Source organism: Orcinus orca, chromosome 10 (genome assembly GCF_937001465.1).
Source record: "Orcinus orca chromosome 10, mOrcOrc1.1, whole genome shotgun sequence".
NCBI classification, from domain to species: Eukaryota; Metazoa; Chordata; class Mammalia; order Artiodactyla; family Delphinidae; genus Orcinus; species Orcinus orca.
In genome coordinates this window covers 74,453,330-74,481,320 of record NC_064568.1, presented here as the reverse complement: position 1 = coordinate 74,481,320, position 27,991 = coordinate 74,453,330, and the positions used below count along the sequence as shown (strand labels likewise).

The 27,991-nt window shown below is 48.2% G+C and overlaps 1 protein-coding gene and 1 long non-coding RNA gene across 3 annotated transcripts in view; one reads left to right on the top strand and one right to left on the bottom strand.

Annotated features, from left to right (window-relative positions):
• LOC117200595 (uncharacterized) overlaps positions 1–22,416 on the bottom strand; it is a 66,159-nt gene extending 43,743 nt beyond the window's left edge. Inside the window, exons 1-3 of the long non-coding RNA XR_004482197.2 lie at positions 22,227–22,416; positions 19,948–20,078; positions 9,571–9,628 (exon numbers count right to left, since the gene is read on the bottom strand). This is a non-coding gene — a long non-coding RNA (uncharacterized LOC117200595). The remainder of the gene's footprint in view (positions 1–9,570; positions 9,629–19,947; positions 20,079–22,226) is intronic.
• A 64-nt stretch (positions 22,417–22,480) lies between these two features.
• MRPS18A (mitochondrial ribosomal protein S18A) overlaps positions 22,481–27,991 on the top strand; it is a 15,511-nt gene continuing 10,000 nt past the window's right edge. For both annotated transcript variants that reach the window (XM_033423928.2, XM_004267543.3), the window contains exon 1: positions 22,481–22,612. In XM_033423928.2, coding sequence (XP_033279819.1) covers positions 22,501–22,612 — 112 coding nt within the window. In that variant the 5' untranslated portion in view covers positions 22,481–22,500. The remainder of the gene's footprint in view (positions 22,613–27,991) is intronic.

Here is a 27,991-nt window from a genome sequence, read left to right as displayed (position 1 = left end):
TTAGTCACAGAAAGAGGGAAACATATTGCACAATGGCCGGAGAGTGCAGAGCAGGGTCAAGGGAGACTTTTTTTTTTAATTGTGGAAGACTGTGGGTAGTTGAAAGCTGAGGAGGATGGGTGCAGCCAAAAGAGAGGCAGGCTAGTGATGAAAATGTTGTAAAACTGACTGTGGGGATGGTTGCACAACTCTGTGACTAGACTAAACCATTGAATTCTCACTTAAAGTGGGTGAATTGTATGGTATGTGAATTACACCTCAAGAAAGCTGCTTTTAAAAAAAAAAAAAGCAGGCTGGATAGAACTACAAGCTCCCAGGAAGGGGGTACTCAGCGAGGGCCAGACTTAGAGAAGAGACGAGGATACGGCGTTCCTCCAAGACAGCCTGGTGGGCTGGTGGGCTCACTCCTCTGTGCCATGGGCTTTAATAGGTGCGTACCAAGTACCAGGCACTGTACCAGGGACTGGGAGGCTGAGATGCCCTCGAGGTGCTCACAGTGCCTGGGCGAGGCCAACAGGAGCAGAGCCATGGGAGGGCACGCAGAGTGTGGTGGAAGCAGGGAGGACACTGCCCTGCTCCCAGTCTTCAGCTGGAGGGGGCTTGATGTCTCGATCTGAGATAGACCCACCAGTGGACTCAGTGCTGAGGCAGACAGACACCTGGGCTGTGACTGGAGGTCGAGGCATAGCAAGGTAGGGTGCTCCCTAGTCTAACTGGGACAGTTGTTGAAAGTGCCCCATCCTGGAAGAAGTCAGAGAGTCCTGAAGCCATCACCCTTGATCTCCAAATCGCTTCCATGAGACCTTGACAGGGGACCACCAAGAACATTCATGGAGTCCTCACTGTATACACAGCTCTAACCTGCATGTGGTGTCTTTGTTTTCTTGAGTAAATGCCTCCCACCCCAAAACACGGTGGGTCCTGCTCATGTGGTAAAGCCATGCTTTTGATGACAGGTGGAGGGAGAGACCTGGTGGGCTTGGGGACAGGGCAAGGAGTTCGTTTGGGCCACTTTCTGTGGACAAACCACAGCTGGAAGAGCACCAAGAGTCAGATATATCTCTTGAGTCGACAGTACATGTCTTTGGGACACAGCCCAGACCAACCTGTAATGTCAGGCGTCCAGCATGTCCCCAGGCACCAGGCTGTCCCCACCACCACCACCACCACCGCCGCCACCCAGAGCTAACCACAGCCTTCGTCTTCGCCTCCCCCACCCCCAGAGCCACACCTCTGCTGGCCCCTCCCCCTACACCACCCCGCCCCACTCTGGGCTCATCAGGCAAACTGAGGCAGTGTGCTGGAGGGAGGGTCCTAAATGGGGTCCTGGCTTCTAGCCCCCCAGTTCTGCCATCAACCTGCTGTGTGACTGCCCCTCTGGACTCCGTCTCCTCACCTGTGAAGCGGGGGGACATGGCAAGGTTCAGAGCATAGGTTCCAGACCAGAAACTCCAGACTCCTGGGTTTTGATTCCCAGCTCTTCACCCAGCTGCTCTGTGAACCTGGGAAAATTATGTGTCCTCTTTGTGTCTCAACATCTTTAACTGAAGTGGGGAGGTGGTAGCATCCCCCTCAAATGTTAGTGTGAGGAGCAAACAGGTGGATCGATATAAAGCACTCAGGATGCTGCCTGGCTCATAACTGTTAACTGTCTGTATTATTACGACTATGAGGTAGGAGTGCCCAGTGGTCTCTGGGGTCCCTTCCGGCTCTGGCTGGAGTTCTGCCGGCACCATCATATTTGTCTGCGTTTCTAATTATGCACAATATGTTGCTGTTATTTGTAACCTGGGCATCGCAAATCTGATGACTCCTTGACCATGGACCTCTTTGACTTACCCTTTCCTGTAACATCCAATGCAAGGCTTGAGCCCCACCCGCAGAGCCCTTCCCCGAATCTCTGAGGGCTGGGGGATGGGGGGCTTCTCCCAAGTCTTTCCTCATGAAGCTCTCTGACATTTGGTGAGCTGCTCCTAAGCTTCACCAGGCCTACATCTATGTGGCAGACTTAAGTGAAGGTTCAAGTGTACGGTGGAAAAGTACAGCACAGAGCGGGAAGCACCTTCAACATTGAGGTGAAACAATGGGCATCTGGGTAAATAAGCCCCAGTACACACACAATGGAACACTGTGCAGCTGTAAAAAAATAATAATAATGCAAAGGCCCCTGCTGCCCAAAGAAGGATCACTAAGTAAATACCAAGCTGGGTGCAGGATACTGTGAAGGACACATTTGTGAAAGAAAGGGAAAGGACCATAGATTTATATACATTTGCTGTATGTGCATAGACTATCTCTGGGAAGAGATAGTGGCTGGGGGCAAGGCAGAGGGAGACTTTTCATTGTTTACACCTTCGTACACTTAAAATTTTGATATATGCAAATATATTACTAAGAAAAAAATAATAATTTTTTAAAATCAAGATGTAACTTCATTGGGAGTTCCCTGGTGTCCTGTGGTTAGGATTCGGTGCTTTCACTGCCATGGCCTGGGTTCAATCCCTGGTTGGGGAACTGAGATCCCACAAGCCTCATGACACAGCCAAAATAAAAAATAGGGGCTTCCCTGGTGGCGCAGTGGTTGAGAGTCCGCCTGCCGATGCAGGGGACGTGGGTTCGTGCCCCGGTCCGGGAAGATCCCACATGCCGCGGAGCGGCTGGGCCCGTGAGCCATGGCCGCTGAGCCTGCGCGTTCAGAGCCTGTGCTCCGCTATGGGAGAGGACACAACAGTGAGAGGCCCGCATAACGCAAAAAATAATAATAATAAAATAAAATAAATAAATAAATAATAAATAAATAAAAGATGAGACTTCATTCTGCCTAGAGATGTCTTTGCTGGTCCTCACCAACTGGCCCTCTTTAGAGGGCCCTACCCGCACCTCTCTCTGCCCAGCTGCCTCAGACATGCCAGTTTCCTCAACATCTTGTAATATGCAAAACTTTCTCTCTTGACCTCATCTTCACCTATTCAAGGCCAGGCCTGTCTCTCCCAAAGGGCCCATTGCTGTATCTTCCCCACAAAAGAACCACTTCCTCAAGACGAAACACAGTACATTCCTAGAAAGCAGAAAAAGTGGCAGCAGCTTCTGTATTAAATGGCCCTTTCGTTTTTCTGCCAGGTCTGTTTCCAAACCAGCCTCCCGTCTGGACTGTGAGTTTCTTGGGGGCAGAAACTTGTCTTATTCATCCTTTATCTCCAGCCTCATAGGTGCTTGCCGTGCACACCACGTCATTTGTCCAGGGGATTCACAGCATCCTAAGGGCAGGAACTCCAAATTATCACATCTGTTCCTCCCTCAATGCCTAGCACAGGACAGCTCAGACCTCACACATAGAGCACGGCTAGGAAATGTCTGTCAGACTGAATTGGTTTGGTAAGGTAAGTGTGTAGATGTGGAAAGATAGACAGGGAGGGTGGAACTTGGGCCAGATCTGGAGCAGGAAAGGAGCTGCTGTATAATAATAACAGCTCATGTTAACTGAGCATTTTACTACCTGCCAGGTGCTCCTCTAAAAGCTTTTCATGTGTTACCTCATTTAATCTTCACAACAACCTTACCAACTAGCAACAACCCTGTATTATCCGCATTGTACCGATAAGGAAACTGAGGCATGGAGCGATGAAGGAACTTGGCCAACATCACTGCAAACAAGTGTCAAAGCTGGGATTTGAACACAGTGTGAACCCAGAGCATATGTTCCCAACTTTATCTCACATGACCACAGTATAAAGCATATGCTCTCCAGAGAGAGCCTGGCCTGGTCACAGCACAAATGAGATGGAAGGGCTCAGCCCAGCCAGAGCCTGGGGCTGAGAGGTGGAGAAAAGGCCTTATAGCAGGGGTCTCCAATCCCCGGGGCCATGGAGTGGTCCGCGGCCTGTTAGGAGCTGGGCTGCACAGCAGGAGGTGAGCGGCGGGAGGGCCAGCGAAGCTTCATCTGCAGCTCCCCATCGCTCTCATTACTGCCTGAACCACCCCCAGCACCCCACCCACCCCCGTCCGTGGAAAAATTGTCTTCCACAAAACCGGTGCCAAAAAGGTGGGGGACCGCTGCCTTATACAATCTCCCTCTGCAGAGATTTTTCCAGGAAAGGGAGGACCACTCTCGGTCCAGGCCTGCTTGGAGGGTGGGGGGCTGGACACAATCACCTTCCAAGGTGTTCAGCATCTTCTGACTCGCACCTGAGCTGAGAGCCCTAAGGGCAGAAGACTACGTTTGGGGGTCCCTCATGGCTACAGCTTGGAGCGGCCACCCATGCCAGAGATTAAAGGTGGGAACAACACAGCTCCTGAAGAGAGACAAATGTCGATCTGACCCCAAATCCCTGCCTGGCAGGCAGAGGCCCCAGCAAGGCCACCAGGAAACAGTCAAGAGACAAGAAGGTTGGGCTTTCCAGCTCCCAGACTGCTAATCCCAGCCCAGAGTGGCCTGACCCCTCCCACTAACCACCCGTGCTCCCAAGTGTGTCCCAGCCCACCAGAGGGGCCCTACACCCTCCCGGGGTACAACAACCCTCAGCTTTGATGTGTACCAGTAAATACACACCCCAAGAAATCCATTCATTCTTCTCCCATAAGTTTTCCCCGAGCTCACTACACTGGAAGCCCTGTGTTAGGCACCAGGGACGCTGGCCCACTCAGAAGTTACCCATCCATTGGGGAAAAGCGGTGCCTGAACAAGGAAGTACACTGAGGGTCCTCATCAGTTAGACGCTGGGAAGGACATATGTGAGCCCGATGGATGCAGAAGTCAGTCAAGGCTACTTAAAGGAGTTAGTTAATGTTCGAGCTGAACTTTGAAAAAAGTAATAAATGAGGTCAGGGGGAGCAGGGAAGGGGATGAGCTTTCCAGGCAGCGCTGAGGCCATCGCATTTGTGTGGCGGCCAGGCCAGCCTCTCTCTGGAGAGCATATGCTTTATATTTTGGGAGACTGCAGGCCAGCTGGGGAGGGTAGGTCGTCTGGGGTGACCGGCTTGCGGAGCCCAAGAGTATCAACCACAGGCAAGATGGAGAGGGGAGGGAAGCAGAGGGCTGGGAGCCACTCGGGCCCCTGCAGGGTCCTGGATTTATGCTGCAGGAGACAGAGAACCACGGAGGGGCAGTAAGCAAGGGCGTGACATGCTAGGGGGGAACCCTGGGCCTTGATGGTCAGCCTCATGGTCTGCGGGCCCCTGCTGCCCTTCACACAAAGCAGGATCCTGTCTATGTGTGTTTGAACCGTGTTTCACCCACAGGCATGTTAAGGGAAGAGAAAGGAAGAGAACCCCACACATGGCTGGTCTGGACGCTGTCCTAGGCCCCAAAGGTGGCTAATGCCAGGTCCAGCTGGTCCCCATTGCTATCGACCGTAACTCCAGCAGGGGCTCAGAGGAGAGCAAAGAGAGCCTTTCATGGGGGAGGAGAGACTGGAAATAAGGTGAGAGATTTAAGATGACAGCAAACACTTATTGAGTGTTTAGCATATACTGGGCACTGTCTCAAGGCTTTTTACATATTAATCCTATGAAGTAGATTCTATTACTGTCCTCGTTTTACAGAATGAAGCAAGTAAAGCACAGAGAAGTCCCACGGTATCTACCAAGGGGATTCAAATCCAGAGTCAGGCTCCTTTTGCTTATACTATAAATACTTACTGAACACCTACTATGTGCCAGGCACTGTCTGGGCACTTAGGACACAATGGTGAATAAACAGCGAAGTTACAAATAGTCCATGTTGTCAACAAGTACGCCGCACTACCTCCCTGAGGTGGGATGAACAGAAGCAAGGGTCAGTCCTCATGCCTGGAGAGGATGCTCAGTGCCCCAGGGCATTATTGGCCCAGTTGCCAAGGAGAAAGAGCAGCCCCTCTGCTAAGAAGCTGGTGGCATCTGGGGCTCATGACCCCCTCTCTGATAGCCACGCTACTGGACGGAGGACCTAGGGCTCAGGCCCGGCAGCACCCACCCTCACCACTGGGAAGGGTGTCCCTCTCACCGTCTCTCTGGGCTGTGCCCAATCTCTCGGCAGCCACGGGGTGGGGGGGCAGTCTGCCAGGCAGACTTCACAGGAGAAACAGAGGAGACTCAGTTTCTCCTTCCCCAAGTCTTTTCTCGACCCTGCAGCACCGAGGGCTTCTGTCAGGCCTGGGGACTAGAGCGAATAGGTAGGAGGAAATAGCAGGGCACTGGGGCAACTGGGCTGCTCTCCTGCCTGGGTGGTCAGCAGCTACCTCTGCAATATGACTCAGCAGCAGCCACTGAAGCCAGGCAAGGGAGAGAGGGCTTTGGTGTTGCAATCTTGCGCCAGCTACTCCAGGCAGGCGGTCTGAGGGCCAGGTCAGCCTCAAGGGTGTGGACTAGGGTAGGAGTGTATATTGGAGGGATCTTTGGGGAATTTTTTAAATTCATAGGCCAAGGGCAAGAAAGGCATTATCTGAGCTTATATTCCTGCTGCAAGCTCTACAGAGCCCCTGCCATGCCCTTCTTCCAACCAGTTCCTTTCTTCCTCCCCTTTCCCCAAGAACCTCCCTGAAATTCTACCTCCTCCAGATAGCCTTCCTGAACTGTCAGAAGTTAATGCTTCTCCTCGCCTCTGATCCATGTACCAATGCACAGACTGACTCAAGGCTTCTCCAGTGTTTTCCTCAAACTGTCATCCAAGTCAGGGAGTACAGCGCCCCCATGCCTCCTGACACAATGGTCAAATTCTTTTGACATCTGATCTTTTAGCTTCAAATATATGTGAGCTTTGCATTCTACTCCAGGATATAGCCATACATATCTGTTATTATATTGTGTTATTTTATTTTTTTACATCTTTATTGGATTATAATTGCTTTACAATGTTGTGTTAGTTTCTGCTGTACGATAAAGTGAATCAGCTATAAGTATACCTATATCCCCTCCCTCTTGAACCTGTATTTTTTTTTAATGTCTTAAGTTACTTACAAGGTGAATCATAATTTTTCTCCTAACATCTTCTAGGAAATTGATGCTGCAAGAAGATGCCCCACGTGTAACCTATAACTTTGTAAAGTGCCTGGGACTTCAGCACGAATATCATGTATGCCTCGATTGGAGGACCAATGAGGCAATAAACTTCAGCTGGAAGGACACAAGAGCTTCTTGTTGATACAGAGACACTGAGCCCTGCAGTCCTTAGGGACAGCCAGGCACGTGGGCAGCTGGAGCACCCTCTGTGATCACCTCTGGTAACATAGAACAAATACTACCTTGTTCTATGGATGCCATGATGGGGCTGTGGTCAGGAAGCAGTTATCTAGAACAATGGTTCTCAAACTTGGCTATAAATTAGAATCCCCTGAGGATTTTCTAAAAATCCCAATGCTCAGACCACAACCTATACTAATTAAATCAGTGTCTCTGAGGATGAAATCTAGTCAAGGGTAGTTTTCAAGCCTCCCCCAAAGGATTCCAATGTGCAGTGAGTTTGAGAACCAAGGATCTGGGCCAACCCCTTTATAATGCAGATGGAGATGCTGAAACCCAGGGAAGAGAAGTGACTGCCCAAGGTCATGAAGCATGGCAGTGGCCGGACCCAAGTGTTCTAGTGCCCAAGGCAGCCCTCCTTCTGCTGTGCCCCTGCCCCCATCCTCCACGTTGTTGTGGGAACTGAGCTGGCCAACTGCTACTCCCACATGGACCTTGGGGTTCTTGGCTCAAAAGAAGAAATCCAGGACAGGCTGACAGATCCCCCTCACCCCAATATGCCCCCACCAAGCAGCCCCTGAGGCTGGACACCTTAGGGCAGAGCCCAACCCAGAAATTCTCCGGGCCCCGGCCACCACCCTGGATTTAACAGGAGCTCAGGGAGACTGGGGGGACAGGTGGGTCTTGCTGCAGGGACACCAAAGGAAGATGTGCTACAGCCATGGTGAAAGGGCTGGGGGCAGGAATGGATGATGACTTCCCTGGCCCTGCCCTGTGGGGCCCCGTACTCCCCACTCCCTCCATTCCCCACCCTTCTAATGATGTACTGACCCCTGCCCTCCACTTCACCACCCTCTCCCCCACCCCCCATGGGCGGTGACAAAAATGCCAGCAGCCTGCAGAGTGTCAGCAACTGTTTTCATTCTGGGGTCTGGATGGGCTTTATAGGTCCATCTGGGGCCCTGCAGGGCCCTGTATCCAGGCTATCCTGTCTGTGAGGCACACACACACTAAACAGAATTTCTGGAGGCAGAGGAGGAGGCATCTCAGGGGTTCTGAACCATTGGACTTGGGTGGGTGGGCGGGGCCGCAGGGGAAGACAAAGAGGCTGAATGGTGGGGGGAGGGTGTCAATACTTCTGTCCCCTTCCTCTCCTATCTTCTAACCCAGTGCTTCTCAACCCTGGGAGCACCAAGAAGCATTTGCGGGGGTGGGGGGCCGTTTTAAAATATTGATGCCTAGGTATTTGAAAGTTGCTAAGAGAACAGATCTTAAAAGTCTTCATTACAAGAAAAAAAATTTTTGTAACTATCTGTGGAGATGGATGTTAACTAGGCATATTGCGGCGATCATTTCACAATGTATACAAATATCAAATCATTATGTTGTACACCCGAAACTAATATAGTGTTATACGTCAATTATACCATAAAAAAAAATTTTTTTAATTAAAAAAGAAAAACGACTGATGCCTGGGAACTTCCCCGGCGGTCCAGTAGTTAGGACTTGGTACTTTCAAAGCATGGGCCGAGGTTCGATCCCTGGTAGGGGAACTAAGATCCTGCTAAGCCCTGCGGTGTAGCCAAAAAATTTTTAAAAATAATAAAAAATAAAAACGACTGATGCCTGGGCTCTGGCCCTAGGGGCCGTCTGCTTTTAAATCTCCACACGTGATTCTTTTTTTTTTATATAACATTGAAACTTTTATTTTTTAATTAAAATTCAAGTTGCTAAAAGTGGATAGAGTAGACAGTTGGACAGCCTATTTGGCAGAGCTATGTTTGAATAAAAAAAAAAAAAAAAAAGATGTGCAGCCCGGGGGGAGACCCCTGCCTGACAGAATCATACGGACAGGAGGATGGATTCTCAAACTGAGCAGAGGGTCAGGGAAAGTAGACCCTTTCTGGGGGGTGCAGGGCAGGTAATATACCCTGGCCTCCTTCTTCAAGTCCATCATCAACACGATGCAATAAAATGTCATGGCTGGAGCACACAGAGATGCTGGTCCTCTCACTCCCCTTTCCTCGCCTTGGGCAAATTACTTGGCTTCTCAGAGCCTCGTGGAGAGAATATTTGCCACCTGGGAGGTACCTGTGATAACTAAGTGATTAGGTCTACACGGTTCTGAGCACATAGTAAGCAATCAGGAATAGGTAACTTTTATTGTAAAAAAAATAATAAAAGCTAATTTGTACACCCATGCTCAAAGCAGTATTATTCACAAGAGCTAAAACATGGAAGTAACCCAAGTGTCCGTCGATAGAAGAATGGCTAAGCAAAATGTGGTCTATACATACAACGGAATATCATTCAGCCTTAAAAAGGAAGAAAATTCTGCAATATGCTACAATACGGATGCACATTGAGGACGTTATACTAAGTGAAATAAGACAAATGTTGTATGATTCCACTTACATGAGGTACTTGGAGTCAACATCAGAGAGACAGAAAGTAGAATGGTGGCTGCCAGGGGCTGGGGAGAGAGGGGGATGGACAGTTAGTGTTTAATGGGTACAGAGTTTCAGCTTTACAAGACGAAGACAGTTCTGGGAAGGATGGTGGTGAAAGTTGCACATTACGAATGTATTTTACACAGCCGAGCTGTACACTTAAAAAATGGTTAGGATGGGGACTCCCCTGGTGGTCCAGTGGTTAAGACTCCGTGCTCCCAATGCAGGGGGCCCTGGTTCGATCCCTGGTCAGAGAACTAGATCCCGCACATGGCAATGAAGATCTTGCGTGCCGCAAGTAAGACCCGGAGCAGCCAAATAAATTTTTTAAAAAATGGTTAGGATGAGAAATTGTACATTATGCATATTTTACCACAGTTTTTTAAATGTGGAGAAAGTAAAACCACAGCCAGAATTGGTGATACAGCTGACCACAGGCCTGAGCAAGGCTGTTCCAGGGAAGGGTGGACACAGGCCCTGCCTTCAGGCCTTTCCTTCTGAGATGCTACAGGGAGACAGATGCACAATAAATGAACTCAGCATTTACACTGCTAATAAACAGGAAATAATAGATGGGTTTAAATATTTACACGGTATGCAGGCTTCAGGGTGAGGACATTACTGGGGAGGGCCAAGAGGAAGAGGGGAAGAAGGGGCAGGAGACAGACGGAGAATGTAAACCCTGATAGAAAATGCGGGGGTTGAAGCCACTCAAATACGTGTTTCAGGCATACCCAGGAGGAGGGGTAACCCCTGTCTAGGCCCCAGGGAGTGTGCCACAGCCTAAGCCGCGTGTCCCTTCCTTCCACAGGAGATCCTTGTTTACCCTTTGAGACTGGAAGAGAATGTAATCAAATTATGACTCGTTATTCTAAATTACCATCTCCAGTGGGGAAGGCAGGCAGGCAGGGAGCCTGGAAAGGGGAAGCAAGCTGTTTTCTAGGACATTGTTTGTTTGCTCATTCTCCAGCTCCCTCTGTCCCCAAGCCCTTTCCTCCCTTTCTGCCTTCTCCATCCTGGCTTCTCCCTCCCTCCTTCCTGGATTCTGCTCCCTCCCTCCACCAGCTCCCAGGGCAGATTTGGGGGAAGAGGGGGAAAGGGCAAAGCAGGCACTTCTTAGGTGACCATGGGAACAACCACAAGGAATATTCTGCCCCACAGGACTACCTGACCAGCCAAAAAGAATTTTTCCAGCCCCTCCCCTCTCCCAGCAAGATAGAGCAAATATTGACACAATGTCTCTATTTCTAGATGTAGGGTCACTTGATTGACTAGGACTCTTTCTCTAACTTGCTGTGTCACTTTGGGCAAGTCACTAGTCCTCTCTTGAGCTGGGAGGTCATTCCAGAAAGAAGAACTTCCTCTGCTTGCCCTTTCCTGCCTCCCAGGACTGGTGTGAGAACAAGGGGTGAGTCCACTGGTCAGAGACCCTCAGATCTGGAAGCCTGGAGGCCTGAGGCAGGTGACATGCACAGGCCTTCAGGGACAGGGGCAGCTGGGCTTGTGGTATGGTCCCCATAGAGATCCCAGGACCAACCTGGCCTGGAAGTCTTGAGCTAGATGCCCCCCTAAGAGCATCCCATCCGTCCCCTGGCCTCCACTCAAGCCCACATGCAGCTTCTCAGAGAGGAGGGAAAGGTCAGATGGGCTAGATAGGGGAGAGCAAAGAAGGCCTCCTCCCTCACCCTGTGCCCGGGTACCTTCCAACCACCCACAGGACTGAGCAGAGGCTGGCTCCACTTCCTCGCCTGGGTTCTCATGCTCCAAGGCTTGGTAGCTTGTGGTGATAAATACAACCGAAAATCTTTCTCAGGGGTCAAAAGGAAACTGAGAAAAGGGAAAAGGTGGCATTTTTCCAAACATGACAGACATTCCCCCCTCCCCACAAACACACACACACACACACACGAGCTGTGCGTAGAGCACATACCACGTGGTCATGAGACCCGTGTCACTGAGAAAATCTAGTTTACATTCTTTTATTATTAATATCCTTAACTTTAATCAATTCACCCAGAAACTGTCAGATCCAAAGCTCACCCAGAGACTGCCACCAGCCCGGAAGGACAGTGCTGAGGGGATGCTGTGACTGCCCTTTCCTGGCCCTGCAGTCTTCTCACTGCCCACAGCACCTTCCAACCTCACTCCATTCCCCTCCACCCAAGGGCAGGCTTCCTGAGGGGCCTGCAGTGGCTTCTGTAGGGACAGCAGGGCCAACATGAAGGAAGAGAGGAGGAAGCTTAGCTCCCCTGGCTCCCAGCCTCTCCCCCGACCCATCATAGCCCCAGGACGGAGGTGCAAAGGATGTACTTCATCTCTAGAAGGATGGGGCCATCAAGTCAGATATGACCTCAGACACTCACACTCCACCTTTCACTCTCCAGTGAGGTCACTGGAGTCCAGAGCAGCTCAGGGACACGCCCCAGGTCCCACAGCCAGTCAGTAGTGGACCCAGCGCTGAGACCCAGGTCTCCTGACTCTCCTATCAGCAGTGACTCCCCAGGCTTTCTCAGCCGTCGCCCCCCCACCCCACTACCACTGTCCTACTCAGTGTGGGTTGCTGCAAAATACTGTATACTGCTGTGTGGCTTAAAAACCAGACATTTAGTTCTCACGGTTCTGGAGGCTGGGCAGTCCAAGATCCAGGTGCCAACAGATTTGGTTCTTGGTGAGGGTCCACTTCCTGGTTGCAGATGGTCCTGCTCTCACAGTAGCCTCACAAGGCAGACGGAGGAAGCTCTGGTGTCTCCTCCTCTTCTTATAAAGCCACTAATCCCATTGCTGGGGCTTCACCCTCAGGACTCATCTAAATCTAATCAGCTCCCAAAGGCCTATCCTCCTAATACAATCACACTGGGGGTTAGGGCACACATGTGGGGTGGGGGGCACACAAACATTCAGTCTCTGACAACCACTGTGTGGCTTTTGCCCACCCCCCTACCAGTCCTCTCCAGGACTCTGAGGAAAATCATTCCAAATAGTAGAGCTCCCCAGGGGCCCCTGCCAGCTGTTCCTTAAAGTAGCCCCCTTCTCACCTAGATGCCCATCCCTGGCCTGGGACCCAAGTGATTCCCTGACCCTCTGATAATGTCCACAGCAACAAAGGTAAGGTCAGGGATTTACGTGGGACCTGAGGATCGCCTCTGGATTCAGATCAGGCTTTGAACAGAGCTCCTACCAACTCCGATCACTCTCAGCCCATCGCACCTGGTGACTCCCCAGACATCATTTTGTACAAGAGGAGAAACTGAGGCTCAGTGAGGTGAATGGACTGGCCCCAGCTGACCCAGCTGGTTAGTGGCAACTTAGAGCCCCCAGGTCTTCCACTCTGTGGCAGACTCCATGAGGCACTGTTCAGACCCCCACTTCAGGAATAAAGGGCGTATTTTTCCAGTTGCTGAGTGTGCTGCAGGCAGAAGGCCTGAGCGGCCAACCCCTGTGGAGACTGCCTGGCTGAAGTGGGGGTGACCTGCCCACATCCGATGGCTGATTGTCATGTGGATATAAAGATCTGACCCTCCTGTCCCTGCTTGAGTCAACCCTGAAGGATCACCCTAGCATCAGAACTCCCTGTGAGAGGCTGCGGCAGCTCACTGAGCCCCACTGCAGCCTGACCCCTCCCTCTTCCCGATCCCCCTTCCTTCCCTTTAGCAGACTCCGATCCTGGAGCTCTCCTAGAACACCCACTGCATGCTAGCCTCTGCCTCCGAGTCTACTTCTCAGGAGCCCAATCTGTGACATACTCTGAATCCAGGGTGTGGGTTTCCATTGCTCTGAGAGATCTTGTACCTTACTTAGGGAAATAAACTTACCCAAAGGAAGACAAAAAATAAACAGCTGCATGGGGGACATGGAAGATGAAGAGGGCATGGCCCCTGATGCTCACAGAAGTCAGAAGGGAAAACAGATCCACCAGCTGACAGTCAAGATATTAAATGAAGGGCCCGCAAGAGCAAGATGGCAATTGGCATAGATTCTTGTAAAGTCCTGCTTTGGGGTCAGTCTGGAAGAGGAGCAGATTACAGAGTGTGAGCTCTTTAGCACCAGGATGAGTGTGAGGTTAGAGGACAAGCCCATTGGGCCAGGCACATTCTCTCTCAATCTGGGGACCTTAACAGACGTAGGGTGTTGAAATGGGGGTGCCAAGAGCCCAAATTATATCCTGTACTGGTCATACAACATCTGGGACACTGGGCCCAGCTTAGAGCATCACATTTTAAGGAGGATACTGACCAGCCCCAGCTGCATACCAGGGCGCTGAGGTCTGGAACTTATGAGAGAAAGATAGAAGTTAAGGATGATCAGACCAGAGACTTGGGTGCCAGTGTTGTCTTCCAACCATTTAAACACCATGGTGTAGAAAAGGGTCAGAGGGCAGAGCAAGGACCAGCAGGTATAAGCCACAGAGGGGCATGTTTGGGCTGTCCACAAACGGAGCAGGCCACCTTGATAGCACTATGTCCCCATTAGCGGGAAATGCCCCCTCAAAGCACCTCATGGATTAGGGTCATGGCACATCTACTGTCCTCCAACATCCATTCTTTCCTTCTTCCTTAGTGTGTAACAGCACCTCTGATTCTTAGCTGTGCACATGGCTGTCCAGAATTAAGACAGTTCCCAGAAGCCCTTTCAGTTAGGGATAGCTATATAACTCAGTTCTGGCAATATAAGGGATATAAGCTAAAGCATGTACGACTTCCAGAAGGCGTCTTTCAAGGACGGCAGGTTGGGCCATTCTATTTTTTTTTCTATTTATTTATTTTTGGCTGCACCGCGCAGCTTGTGACATCTTAGTTCCCTAACCAGGGATTGAATCCGGGCCCTCGGCAGTGAGAGCTCAGAGTCTTAAACACTGGATTACCAGAGAGTTCCAGGGCCATTCTTTGTGTCTTTCTCCTTTCTCTTCCCTAGACCATAAGGGCAGAATGACTGGAGCTCAAGCCATCATCTAGGACTAAGAGATAGCACAGCAACCAGCTGAAAGGAGCTTGGGTCTCAGAGTCCTTTGCCGTCTTATTGAAGTCGCTGCTGTTTGGAGTTTTCTGCCATGAAGAGCTGACATGACTCCTAACTAATACAGTGGTGGCCATTTGTTGGCTTTTCTGTCCAGCACTTTCTCTTTCTCTTGAAACAGTACTTCCCTTCTTTGGGGAAACTGCTCTTCTTTTTGCCTTTCCTGCAGCTTCTCCATCAAGTTCCACTGGGGACTGCCAATCTTAGTGACTCAGCCCCTGCCTCAAGGCTGGGAACTGCTGGCAGTCTCCTGAGCAGAGAACAAGGGAATAAAGGCAAAGTGCAGAGAGAAACAGAGACAAGAGGAGGAGGGGAAGAGCCCGGTGGTGGTTGAGTCTCTGGCTCCAGGTGTCCGGAGGCCCCACTGAACCCTGCCCATCCTAGGTTGGTTCTAAAAGGTAGCAAATGTCCTTCTACAAATTGGATGACTGTCAAAACTGAGAGAGTCCTGGCTAATGTGCAATAGCATGTAACTAAGGAGCCAGAGATAGAAGGCAGACAAGCACTGAAGTGGCAGGAAGGAAAGAGAGAGAGAGAATGCAGAAAGAGACAAAGGAGGTAAGGGGTGGGCCAGGCCTTGAAAGAAGTGGGGGATTCCGACTAGGAGATGAGGGAGGGCACCCCTGAAGAGGAACATGATGGAGGTGGAGGAGGGAAGGAAAATGAGCAGGGGTGGGTTTTGAGAGTCTGTGCGGGAGAAGAGGGAGGAAAAGAGTAGGAAGGGTAGTGGGAGGCACGTCACGTCACTCACGTCAGGCCGCAGAGTTGGGACTTTATTCCCCTTAGTCAGCAGTTCTCAGACTTTAGTCTTCCAGTTCCTTAAAAATGCAAATTCAGACTCCAGCTGTGGGCGATGAGATGCCATGGAGCAGGAAAGTGATTGGGGTGTTTAGGAAAATCAGACAGAGACAGTAGAGTAGATTGGAGATGGGGAAACTGAAGACGATGGACAAATTGAGGTATTAGAAGATGGTGGAAATTTAAATGATAAGGAAGAGGGGGAAATCATGAGATAACTTTGAAATTTATGAAACTTATGAAAACTTTGGAAATTGGACGAGGGCAGTCAATGGTGACTCTGTAAGTGAGAGGGAGACCGACAACGCTGACAGCATTTATCAGGAAGGTGGTGGTGGCCTTACTTAGACATGGTGTGTACTTAAGCTCCTTCAGAAGAACCAAATAGAAACTTCTGCAGGTAGTCGGAGCCAGAGGCTGGAGCTCACAGAAGCACTGCTGTGGATGCTGCTCTTATCAGCCTGAAGGTGAAAGCTGAAGGGCAAGAGTGGCTGAGACCCTGAAAGAGAGCAGAGTGGGGAGGTGGGAGCTGAAGACTGAACTCTGCCATTCCAGGTTACAAGGATGGGAATGTTCACAGAACCAGAATTCTAGAACCACACAGAACTCCTCACAGATGGAGAAACTGAGGCCCAGAGAGCGTGAGTATCTGACTTCAGGTCGCCAGTTGGTTAAAGCAGAGCCTGATTTTCAGTCTGCAGCTCCTTCCTTTTGCTTTTGTAGGTGTCCCCATGTGCATGCAGGGGACAGCATCTCCCTAGGTGCCATTTTATACCCAGTAGCAAAAATGTGCCAGCAATTCCAAAGTGTTCTAAAAGGTTAAAAACCTTCTCCTTATACAATAACTGAATTGAGGCGCTGGGAAAAAGAAATCTGATGAGTTTCTCAGCCTGACAGGGACATGAAGGCCTTTTCTGAAAGGTCATCCAGCCCTCTGCAGAAATGCCCAGTCACAACCAGGGCTTGCCTGGTTTGGGAGGAAACTGAGTGGAGTGGGTCTCACTGGCCCCCACCACTGGGTGAAGCTGGGGTGAGGCAAATCCAGCCAAGCACTGGGGGGTCTGGACTAGGGTGCACTCACTTGGAGAGGCTTCTGGCCTGGGCCTGGGGAGTGCACACAAAGGGCACTGCAGGCTTTCTGTCCTCTGGCAGTTTTGTTTGGGGCCTCCTGCCTCTGGCCTCACTTTCCAGAAAGGTTCTGGGGTGCTGAAGGCCCCTAAAGCTGCTTCTCACCAATCCCACTTCTCTTTTGTATTTTCCCCCCTTATCCGTTTCAGGGCAGCAGCATGCTGTAGTGATCCAGCATAGAAATGAATCAGTTTTGCTTTACAATTAATCTGTTATATGGTACATTTAAACTTTATGTATTTTTCCTGATGTGTGTTTTTTTTTTTTAGTTTTCGAAGGGAAGAGCAGGGAGGGGAGAGAAAGCAAATAAGCCCCAGGCTAATCATCTAGTTTACAAAATGTTTCTTTATCAACACCCTGGAGAGTGTTCCCCCAATACATGTAATCATTTGTTCACAAAAGGCACATAGTAGCTGCTCGATTGAAACGTGCTTTCGAAATGGATCAATGAAGAAATAAGGGGATAAGATGAGTAATTTGGACAGAGTAAAGTCCTGGTGAGGAAAAGAAACAACACTGAAAAGTTGCTGGAAAACACTGAATGAGCAAGGACTCTGGACACACCCTGATTGTTTCCAGGCCCATTGCATCAAACAGGGCACACCTGTAGGTAGAGAGGCCCCCGCTGAGCAAGGGGTTCTTTGTCAAGGTCTCCTCACCCACCCCCACTCAAAGCTGTTTGGAGGCAGCAGCCCAAACAAGCAGGGAACTGCCCCTTTTTTAAAGGTCATGGGAAACCCAGGTGAGCAGCCAGGCAAGCCCAAAACCAGCAGTCCCTGGCTGTCACCTCAACCCTGACTGAAGTGCTGTCCCTTCCCTCATCTGCACAAAGCCAGTTGGGGAGGAGGGGCAGTGGGGGCAGAGGAAACCGGACCCTTGTTGGGAGGTGCCCAGCCTCAGCTCCTGGCCCTGGCCATCAGGCCACGTGTTGTTATGGTTTGAGTTGACCAGCTGGAATCAGCAGGAGGGTTGTAAGGAAACCACATTAATTAGGAGAAAGCAAACAGGACTGTCACTGGCTCTGCCAGCCCTTTCTCCCAGTTCTCCCGCAGCCCCCTCCCACCCTTGTCTCTACCCCATCAGCTCTCTCCTTCCCGTGCCTTTTTGCTGCCTCTGCTCATTCACAGTGAACATCTGAACATCTGTGTGGCTCTTGGCTCTGACCCACTCTTCCTGGGCGAGGTGGGAGGAAGGCTTGAAGAGCACACTCACCCACAGCTGGGACCAGAACTTCCTCAGCCCCGAAGCCACAGACAGGCTGATCCACCCATGGCTTCCTAACTCTTGCTTTTGCTCTGACCTGAGACGGCTGTCCTGTTGGCCAGCAGCAAGTCACTTAGACCAGATCATCTCTGCTGCGAGTTTAAGTTTTTCTTGGCTAAATGAACACTTCTGGGTTCATCTGTTATGAATGTTTCCCTGAACGTCTTCATTAGGACGGTTTACTTGGGACTTGAGTTCTCTCAAGGGTCCAGGACAAGGGGTGGGGGAAAGAAGGAAGATTTCCTTGGAAAATGGGGTGGAAACAAGGGGGCTGGGCTCCTGGGAGGAGGAGGTGGACAGAAGATTGTGTCAGGATAAGGAATGGTTCATTGGCCTCCCTTCTCTCATACATGTTCACACAGTGTCACTGCTGCCCTTCAAGGCCCAGGATTACTATTGCAGCTGGAAATAGTTCTTCCCGTGCATGAGAGTGACTCTGCCAACAGCCCCAGAAACTCTGGCTCCTGAAAAGACCTCTCCTTTGGGTGGCAACTACCACTTTGCAGCCCCCCAGAGAAGGGCCCTCACTCCCTTATATCCCACAGTACAGTTGTACTTGAAAATACAACAACAACAAAAACCACAACATACCCAACTAGGGACAGGGGTATATAAGACTCACTAATGAAAAGATGCTGTTTTTGGAGTAGGAAGATAGGTCTTAGAAAATATGTTTGAATTAAAAGCAACCTAAATGCCTAGTAATTGGGGATTGGTTAAGTAAGTTAGGGACCTTGCAGACAATCAAATAGTATACAGCCATTTAAAACAGTGCTAAAGGGGATGTTGTGCTTCCACTGCAGGGGGTGCAGGTTTGATCCCTGGTCAGGGAACTAAGAACTTGCATGCTGCATGGCTCGGCCAAAATTTTTTAAATTAAAAATAAAAAACAAAAACAGTGCTAAAGAACAGAAAACGAGATCAAACAGAGATTCCAGAAATAGATCTATACCAGATAAAATGCAATGGGTGGAAGTATGACATTTTGTTTTTGTCTTTGTTTTGTGTGGTACACGGGCCTCTCACCGCTGCGGCCTCTCCTGCCGTGGAGCACAGGCTCCGGATGCGCAGGCCCAGCAGCCATGGCCCATGGGCCCAGCCGCTCCGCAGCATGCGGGATCCTCCCGGACCGGGGCACGAACCCGCGTCCCCTGCATCGGCAGGCGGACTCCCAACCACTGCGCCACCAGGGAAGCCCATGGAAGTATGACATTTTTAATAAATGATGCTGGGTCAGTTAAATTTCGCTATGGGGGAAAAAAATGAATCTTAATCCCAATCTCAGACCACATAATAAAACAATTCCAGATGAGTTCAGATCTAATGTGAAAGTTAAACAATAAAGTTTTTGGAAGAAAACAGAGGAGAACATCTTCATGACCCTGACAAGGAAAAAACTTTAAATAAGAAACCAAACAAGCCAACCAAAAAGGAAAGAAACCTGATAAATTACACTATGTTAAAATTAAAAACAATGCTTATCGAAAAATATACAGTTGACCCTTGAATGACACAGGCTTGAATTGCACGGGTCCATTCATATGTAGATTTTTTTCAATAGTAAATACTACAGTACCATTTGATCCTTGGTTGGTTGGTTCCCCGATTGTGGAACCATGAATACAAAAGAACCCTGGATATGGGGGAACCCTGTACACAGAGGGCTGACTACAAGTTATACTCGGATTTCTGACTACGTGGAGATCAGTGCCTTGACCCCCACGTTGTTCAAGGGTCAACTGTAATACAGAAGAATGAAAAGGCAACCCACAGAGAGGCAGATGACATTTGCCATACACACATCCAATGAAGGACAAGTATCCAGAATATATAAAGAACTTCTACAAATCAATAAGAAAGGCAACCCAATATAAAATGGGTCAGAACTTGAAAAGGCATTTTACAAAAGAGGAGATCGAGATGGCTTATAAACATATGAAAAGTGACTCATCCTCATTTAGGCATCAGAGAAATCTAAATTAAAAACACAATGAGATCCTACTAGGTACTCACCAGAATGGCCAAGATGAAAAATCACAAAAAATATCAATTATTGATAAGGAGGTGGAACACTGGGAACTGGTACAACTACTATGGAAAACTGTTTGGCAGAATCTACTTAAGCTGAGTATATACATACCCTATAACCGAACGGTTTCACTCCTAGATATAGTCCCAAGAGAAGTTTGCTCTTGTCTTCACAAAAATCATGTAGAAGAATGTACATCACAGCACTATTTGTAACAGTCCCAACTGGACATTATCTAAATCCTATCAACAAAAGAAAGGATAAGTAAATTGTAGTATAATCACAATGGAACATTATACGACAATGAGAATGAATGATGACAACAATATGTAACAATACGGGTGAATCTCACAAACATGATGTTGGTGAGCAGATGAAAGCAGACAGAAAAGAGTACATGCTACATGAGATTCTGTTTATATAACATTCAAATGCAGGAAAAAGTAATTTATGGTGCTAAAAGTCAGGATAATGATTACCCTTGAGGGGGTAGTGTCTGGAAGGGGACACCAGGGGGTGTTCTGGTGTGCTAGGAATGTTCTACTTGTTGGTGTGAGTAATGTGTTCCCTTTGTGAAATTTTATCAAGTTGTATACTGATAATGTGTATACTTTCTTATATAGGTTATTCTTCAATAACAATTTTATTTTTAAAGTAAAGGCTAGTCTCTGGAGCAAAATCTGGCCTCAGAGAGTTCTTTTTTCATGTAAGGGCTAATTACGCAAGGATTCAGAAAAATAAGATATTACAAAACAAAGAATATACACAGTATTATTTCATGTTGCTGAATGCAAATAATGCTTATCTATGGATTATGGATATTTCTTTTCTCTTTATTGTCATATTTTTTCTACTATGATCACGTTACTTGTCATTGTAGAAAATATAAGTTGCTTTTTAAAATAAAATTTGATTATATTAAATTAGGATATGATAACAAAGGGAGGGTTAGCACTCAAATACTTTAGCTCACTATGTCCAAAACAAACCCCGGGTGGGGCTCTGTTACTGCCGTGGTCCCAGTCATCCCCAGAAGTTGGGGACTTGTAAAGAAACAAGGGGTATGGCACAAGCAGGAAGGGCTCAACGTCAACTGTACAAAAGGAAAGTATATAGAAGCTACAAGAACAGCCAAGGATTTCCTTATCCTGGCCAGAACACCTGGACCTATATACCACCAAAACCCTCTGCTCCACTCCTAATCCATGTGTCCATCTCACTCACTGAGATTGACCTTTCTCTGGGTTTCCCCTTCCCAGGACCTGGTAAGTTTCCCCTTCCCAGGACCTGTTTTTGCTGAATTTGATGTTTTAAGAAAACCCAATGCCACGTTTCTCCCACTCTCCTCACCTCTGGTGACACCACTCAAGCTCCCCATGCAGCAGCTGCTCTGCATCCTCTTAGTCCACAAGCGTGGCAGTCCCAACTGTCAGATGGACTCCTTCCCTCCCCTTCATCAGGGAATGTGCTCTGCCATTTAATGAGCCTGATTTTCCCATCCTTGAATTAGAGTAGGATAACTAGAAAATCCCCCTTCCGGTGTGGAAAAGAACATCCTAACCACAATGTGGAAGAATTGAGCTGTGAATGGCTTTCCTTTCTTATGCAGCTCTAGGGGAATATCCTATACACCCTGCAAATCCAAAAGACAGAAAACTGGGCAGCTGTGTTTTCTTTCTGGTACTACAAGCTTCTTTATTAGGCAAGTATGTCAAACTTATGAAAAGCACCTAGCACAAAGGCCATTTCAGTAACTGTGCTATTAATAAATTACGTTTATTGAGCACTTATGTTTTATCCCATCTAATCTTCACAAAAACGGTATAAAATAGGTTCTACCCATTCATTCAACAAGTATATAACGCACTCATTATGTGTCAAGCGCATAATGGATGCTGGAGCTATGAGAGTCAACCAAAAAAAACAATGTCCTTGCCGTCAAGGAGCTTACAGTCTGGTGAGGAGACACATACTACACAAACAGATGCAAAATTGCAGTTGAGTGGGGCACTAAGATGGAGAGGTATCTGGTGCTGAGAACAAGTAACAGGGAGGTTAAGGAAGACTCTAATGTGGAAGTGAAGTTTGAGCTGAGCCCTGAGAAATAAGTTTACCAGTAGCCACAGAGCAGGCAAATAGCTGAGCAAAGGCCCTGGGGCCAAAGGGAAGCGCCAAGTTATGAGAATGAAAGACGCGCGGGGGGTGGGGTGGGGGTGGTATTAACTCTATCCCAGGTCTGCGGGATACCTGATGTTCCAGAACCATTGTTTCTAACCATTTCAACTGCTCTGGTACAGACTTAAGCCCAGCCTCAAGAAGCTGAAAATCCACATCTCACTTGAAGAGAAGAAAAAGTTTTAAAGAAATAGGAGCAGTGCATGTGATTTTACCGAAGAAGCCCGCCAGGGAACGAAAGCGACCTTGGGAACTTCGAGGACTGGCAGACAGGAGCTAAAGATCTCCCTAGACTCTCGGAACAAAGCACAGGCTTCACACAACGCCGCACCGTTTTGCTCAAAGCGGGAGAGGTGAGGAAATGGAAGTAACGTACAAGAATAACGGAGCTAGAAGCCCACAGGGCGCAAGCTTCCGGCCCACCACTGCGGCTGCGCGCGCGCCGTTCCGGAAGCGGAAGTGCACAAGAGGTCAGCGTTGGTTTTCAAGATGGTGGCCCTCAGTGTGCTGGTGTCCGGCTGCGGACGGGTGCTCAGAGGGCTCCTGGCAGGCCAGGCCGCGACCAGCCGGGCCCGGCCTCCAGCTCGCGGGTTCAGGGAAGGTGAGTCCTGGGTCCTGGTGACCTCCCAGCGTTGAAGAGGAGAAGCAAAGGTTGCTTCCTTCTGCCCCCGTGCTCCCCTCCCTCCCTTTCCTTCAGGCGGTTCCGAAACGCCGGAGATGCTTGGGCTCCGAGAGTGCTTGCAGTTCCCTTCCAGACCCTGATGCTGTTACTTTGACCTCCCACCCATCGTGATTGTCCTCATGCGTGGGGACGGGGGAGGGGGATGGAGATCGGAGAGAAAAGCCTACTTAGTTAGCAGGGGCAGAAGAGAAACCTGTCCCAGGGTTCAGGAAAGTTTTTGGTTAGGGTCTGCGTGTTAATTCTCCGTTCCGTATTCGCCGAATCGCCGCCTCCTTCATTAAAGAATTCCTGCGCCATCGGGGAAGGACATCTGGATAACCTCCCCCGGGCCTCCCTTTCCAGTTTCTCATCTGAAAATGCTGTAATCTGATGGCAGCTTTTTCTGCCTGGGCCGCTAGTCTGAGAAGTGGAAGCTAAGGTGGAAAGACCATTGAACAGTTGAAACAGAGGCATATGCTGGATGGTGGTTTTGCTTTTCATTAATCTTAAGTATGGAAAAGCAGTCTGATTCTAGTATTGCACCGAGAGCTTACTGAAGGCCAAGTGCTGTACTTCAAGCTGTTAAGGGATTCTGGAGAAAAAAAAATATAACCCTTTTCCTGAGAATTTAGGTTCTAATAAGATGATATGATACACTCCAATAAATGCAAGTTAGGTATTAGGTATTTACATGCGGAAGTACAGGGAGATTAGGTTACCGGCAACAGCAAACCGAATTGGAAGTTTTCATGAAGGGGGCGTGTCTTTAACAGGCTCATAAAAGGATGGAATCTGGCAGAGTGAAGAGGTCTTTCAGGACATAGTCTTTGTGCACTGCTGGAAGCAGGAAAGGATGAGTGATGTGCAATAGAAGTGAAGTGGTTTTGTGTGTGTGTGAGTGTGTGTTTTTAAGATCTGGTGTAGTATTGACCAGCATATCCTTTAACTAAAGCTGAGAAGAATCCAGAGGAAAATAGAGATCATTTTTGCCAGGGGGACCATAAAAGTCCAAAAAGAAGAGCCTAATGAAGAGAGCATTGGATTTGTCTCAGAAAAGGTGTCTTTTTTTAGCTTTCAAACAGCAATTTCAATAGAGTGGCATACAAGGAACCCAGTTTGGGGAAATGAGAGAGATGGTTCATGAAGAAATGAATAGGTGTGTTTGAAAAATTTAGCTATGAAGGGAAGATGGAACATTTGCTAGAAAGAACAACAAAATCCAGATACTGCCTGGTTAGCATAAGATAAACTAATTCATTGATAAAGAAAGACAACAAAGAGGTGTCTTGGATAAGGTGTTCCATCTGTTCCCATGCTGCAAAACAGGCATACGCCCATAACATTTTTGAGGGCGTCTACCAAGTGTCAAACACTAACGGCTGCAATTTACTTATCCTTTATGAAATCAAAAGTTGAAAACAGTTTTTTGCTATGTCCCCAGAGGATAAGCAAGCGGAAGAGTTTTGATTTTTTACAAAGGAATATTTGAGATTAGAATTTTTCAGTTGGAGAGTTTGTGAAATGCTGGGCTGTATGATGAGATGGGTGTTTGAAGTCTTCCTTGCCATAAATACCTGGTAGCTTCTCTGTGTTACTGTCAGACCTAAAGGCTAAATAATTGAATTTATGTGATCTTACATGAAGGCATTACCATATTTTATATTTTTCTTGAGAACCATCTATCTCCAAAGCCTTTAAATGAAAACAAAAAACAAAAAAAACTTGATATTCTATCCATTATGTGTAAGGCATAAAGAATTACACATAAAGCTAATTTTGACTGGTCCCAGCTGGTATATTTGACACACAAATAATATTGTACACATAGAATTTAAAGTCATGGAGAGGAAAGTGGGTGTCTTGCTGAAAATATTCAAGCATTCTACTTTTCAGAGTATCAGATAGTACTTCCTTAATTTTAGTCAGAGTTCATGGGCACTCAGCACCACTCCTCCTGCCTATAGAATCTCTCTGTCTGAAGCAGTGATTCTCAATTGGGGGGGCAGTTTTGTCCCTCAGGGAACATTTGGCAATGTCCAGAGACATTTTTGGTTGTCACAGCTGGTGCTCATGGCATGTGGTGGGTAGAAGCCAGGGGTGCTGCTAAGCATCTTCCAGTGCACAGGATAGCCCTCCACCACAAAGAACCACCTGGCCTGAAATACCGATCCTGCTGCTGTTGAGAAAGCCTGGTCTGAAGTTTGACAGAGGGACACACAAAACCAAAAAAGATAATTACAGAAGAAGCAAGACTAAAGGAAGACAAAAAATGGAAGTTGTGGTTTACTAAGTGCCTGCTGCAAACACTGCTAGGTTTCCCACGTACACTTATTCAGTCTTCTCAACAATCCTTAAAGGTGAATATTACAGGCATTTTTACAAATGAGGAAATCCGGTCCAGAGGTGTTGGGTAGCTGCCCAATATCACACAGCTAGTAAGTAGTAGAGTTGGAAGAACAGCCAGCACTTTTCCCTCCAATACCATCACCTTGGTATTCCATAGCAGGGCTTCTGCATGGTTCCCTCCCTTCCCTGAAAGCTCTTGTCAGTTAACTTGCTGGAGACCATTTAGTTTCATGATTGACACTGTCAGACCTAGCAAAGGTTAGACCTTGTTCCTGCCTTGTCACTCTTAGAGCCCTTGTGAAGGAATGCATTTAAAACAAGAAAAATAAACACATATGACTATCTGAATTAACAGTAATGATCTATCAGACCCTCAGAGCAGAGTGTGTTGAAAAGGAATAAAGGCTGAAGGGAATTTTCTTCATCTTTTCCTAAGGGAGGTTTCTGGAGGACTTAGCATTTCAGACAAGGATATGCCTGGCAGGATGGGCATTCTTATAGGTAAAAGCTTTGAGAGAGGAGTGAACAAATTGGGGCCTTTAAAGAATTCAAAAGACGTAGTCCAGGGACTTCCCTGGTGGCGCAGTGGTTAGGACTGTTCCAAGTGCAGGGGGCCCGGGTTTGATCCCTGGCCAGGGAACTAGATCTCACATGCATGCTGCAACCAAGAGTTCACATGCCACAACTAAGGTGCCCACGTGCCGCAACTAAGGAGCTGGCGAGCCGCAACTAAGGAGCCCACCTGCCGCAACTAAGACCCAGTGCAATCAAATAAATAAATAAATATTAAAAAAAAAAAAAGACATAGTCCAGAGTAACCTCTAGTGGAAGGAGATTTTTATGTAGCAGTAAGACTCCTCATTTGAAGGGTAGTGCAGAGAGACATTCCCTCAGAGGTCCAAGGGAAAAGGAAGGGGTAGGTGATAAGAGAATCAGAAAACTTTAGTGGCAGAATTAAAGATGAACAGAAGGGAGCAGAGCTTGAGCGAGGAAGGAGTTTGAGAGAAGTAGTCAATGGCCATACTTCCCAAACATGCGCTCTACTCCCTGACCCTACATAAGATTGTTGAAGATTGTTGGTGCTGCCGTTTAGCCACGTTGCCATTCGGTTACTCCGTCCCTTCATACTCTACTTGGGACTTGGTTTCCATGGATCCTTTCCAAGAAGGACCTTGGTCTCTGGGCACTTCCTGCAGCAGTGCCCTCCACTCCTCGTCTTTCTGCTCTCCTCACTTCCTCCTTTACTAAACAGCTGGGTCTTTATCCTGCTGCAGTTCACTGTGTCTGTGTTTATGTGGCCATTGAGGTCTTTTTGCATTCACTGCAATCTCACCTCGATGCTGTTTGCTCTAGACACACTTCACTTATCTTGGACTCCATCCTAGGTGAGTATTTACTGAAGTACTCAAAGGACCTCTTTATGAGGCATGGACTTTGTTAGAGTGAGATTCCCTTGCTTGGTTTAGTTCTCTTTTCTCCTCTAGGGCAAAGACTGTGTCTCCTAGTAGGCTGGAGCTCTCCATAGTGGGTGGAGCCCGGCTGTACACTCCATGGGTACTCAGCAAATGTGTTGCCTCCTATGGCACAGATTATTTGATGTGTATGAGAAGTGTCTATCTTAGAAGATTTTGGCCCTTAATTCTAGTTTAGGAAACTGCTTCGTATCTTTCCTTAGTTTACTTGATACAGCCATATCTCAGAACACAAGAGCAATTCCATCTTTTCCTAAACGAGCTTTCAGTTAGTGACTAACAGTTTTTTAGTCCAGCTTTTCTTAGCCACCCCCACTTCTGTTGAATGGAGAGGAGGCCAGGAACAAATGGATATCAGGTTTTGTTTGGTTTTGACATGTTTTTGTATGCATGCTGAAAAGCAATACTATTTTGATTCCTAACTCCTGTTTTCAGAGACTTGAAATCTCCTAGGGCCTCTTCAGGCTCCGGTGGGCCCTCTGCCCCTGCACTGAGACACCGCCCTGACCAATCTCTGTCCTGTATGAGTTCTCCAGTCATTCCTTCTCATTTGACAAATTGTCTCTATTAGATAAGCATCTGCCTATTGTTTTACCCACTGACTTATAGTGAGATGATTCACTGGCTCAGAGTTGCTGTGTGGGGAGCTCATTAACAGTGGAGCTTGCTACGGGCTTTGATCTCTCTTCCAGGGGCCAGTGGAATGACTTCAGGGTTTGGTTCTTTGCCGGGAGTGATGTGTGTTTTGCTAGACTTGTTTACTTGATGGTTAGGACCCAAGTGCCTCCACCTAGAGGGGAAGCACATGTTTGTCCGCTTCGTTTCAGGGCACTGTTCTCACGCTGACTTGAGTGGTACCAGAGTGGGTCTCTCCTTTTGTTTCCTATCCGGATTCTTAAAAACTCGCCCCCCACCTGTTGTTGCTCAGATTGGGTCACCCTCCGTCCCTCTTCCAACTTGGTTTTTGCAAATTTGCAAAGTTTCTGGGGTGCCTGGCAGCCCTGCTGGGCTAGGGCTGCGTCCTTCTGCCTCCCTACTTTTGTAGCTGACACAGTGCAGTGACCATCTCCCTGCAGCTGTGCTGGCCACCAGACTGAGTACCAGTTTGAGTCTCACCCACATCCCATTTAGGCTGGTCTCTCTTCGAAACAAGTTGATCTTTGCGGTGACACATTTTCTCTTAGGGAGAGAAACCTAGTTTGTCTTTGAATTGATTAGTATACAGTGTTCTCTGGAGAAAGCCTCGGGGCCTTTCTGGCCATTGTTACTCCTTTGTGTGTGTGGAGTTGAAGTTGAGAGGCTCTCAGGTTGGTTGGTTGAAGTAATGAGTCTTTATGAATGGCCTTGCCCAGAAAACAAACGGGGGACAATTCCAGGCAATCTGTGTCCAGTTTGGTGTCAGTCACAAAGCTCAGTGATCACAGATGCTGCTGTGGGCCTCCGGGTGGGTTAGAATTGCCTCACTTTTTTTTCTTAGACATTTTCGTTCTCTCTTTTTACT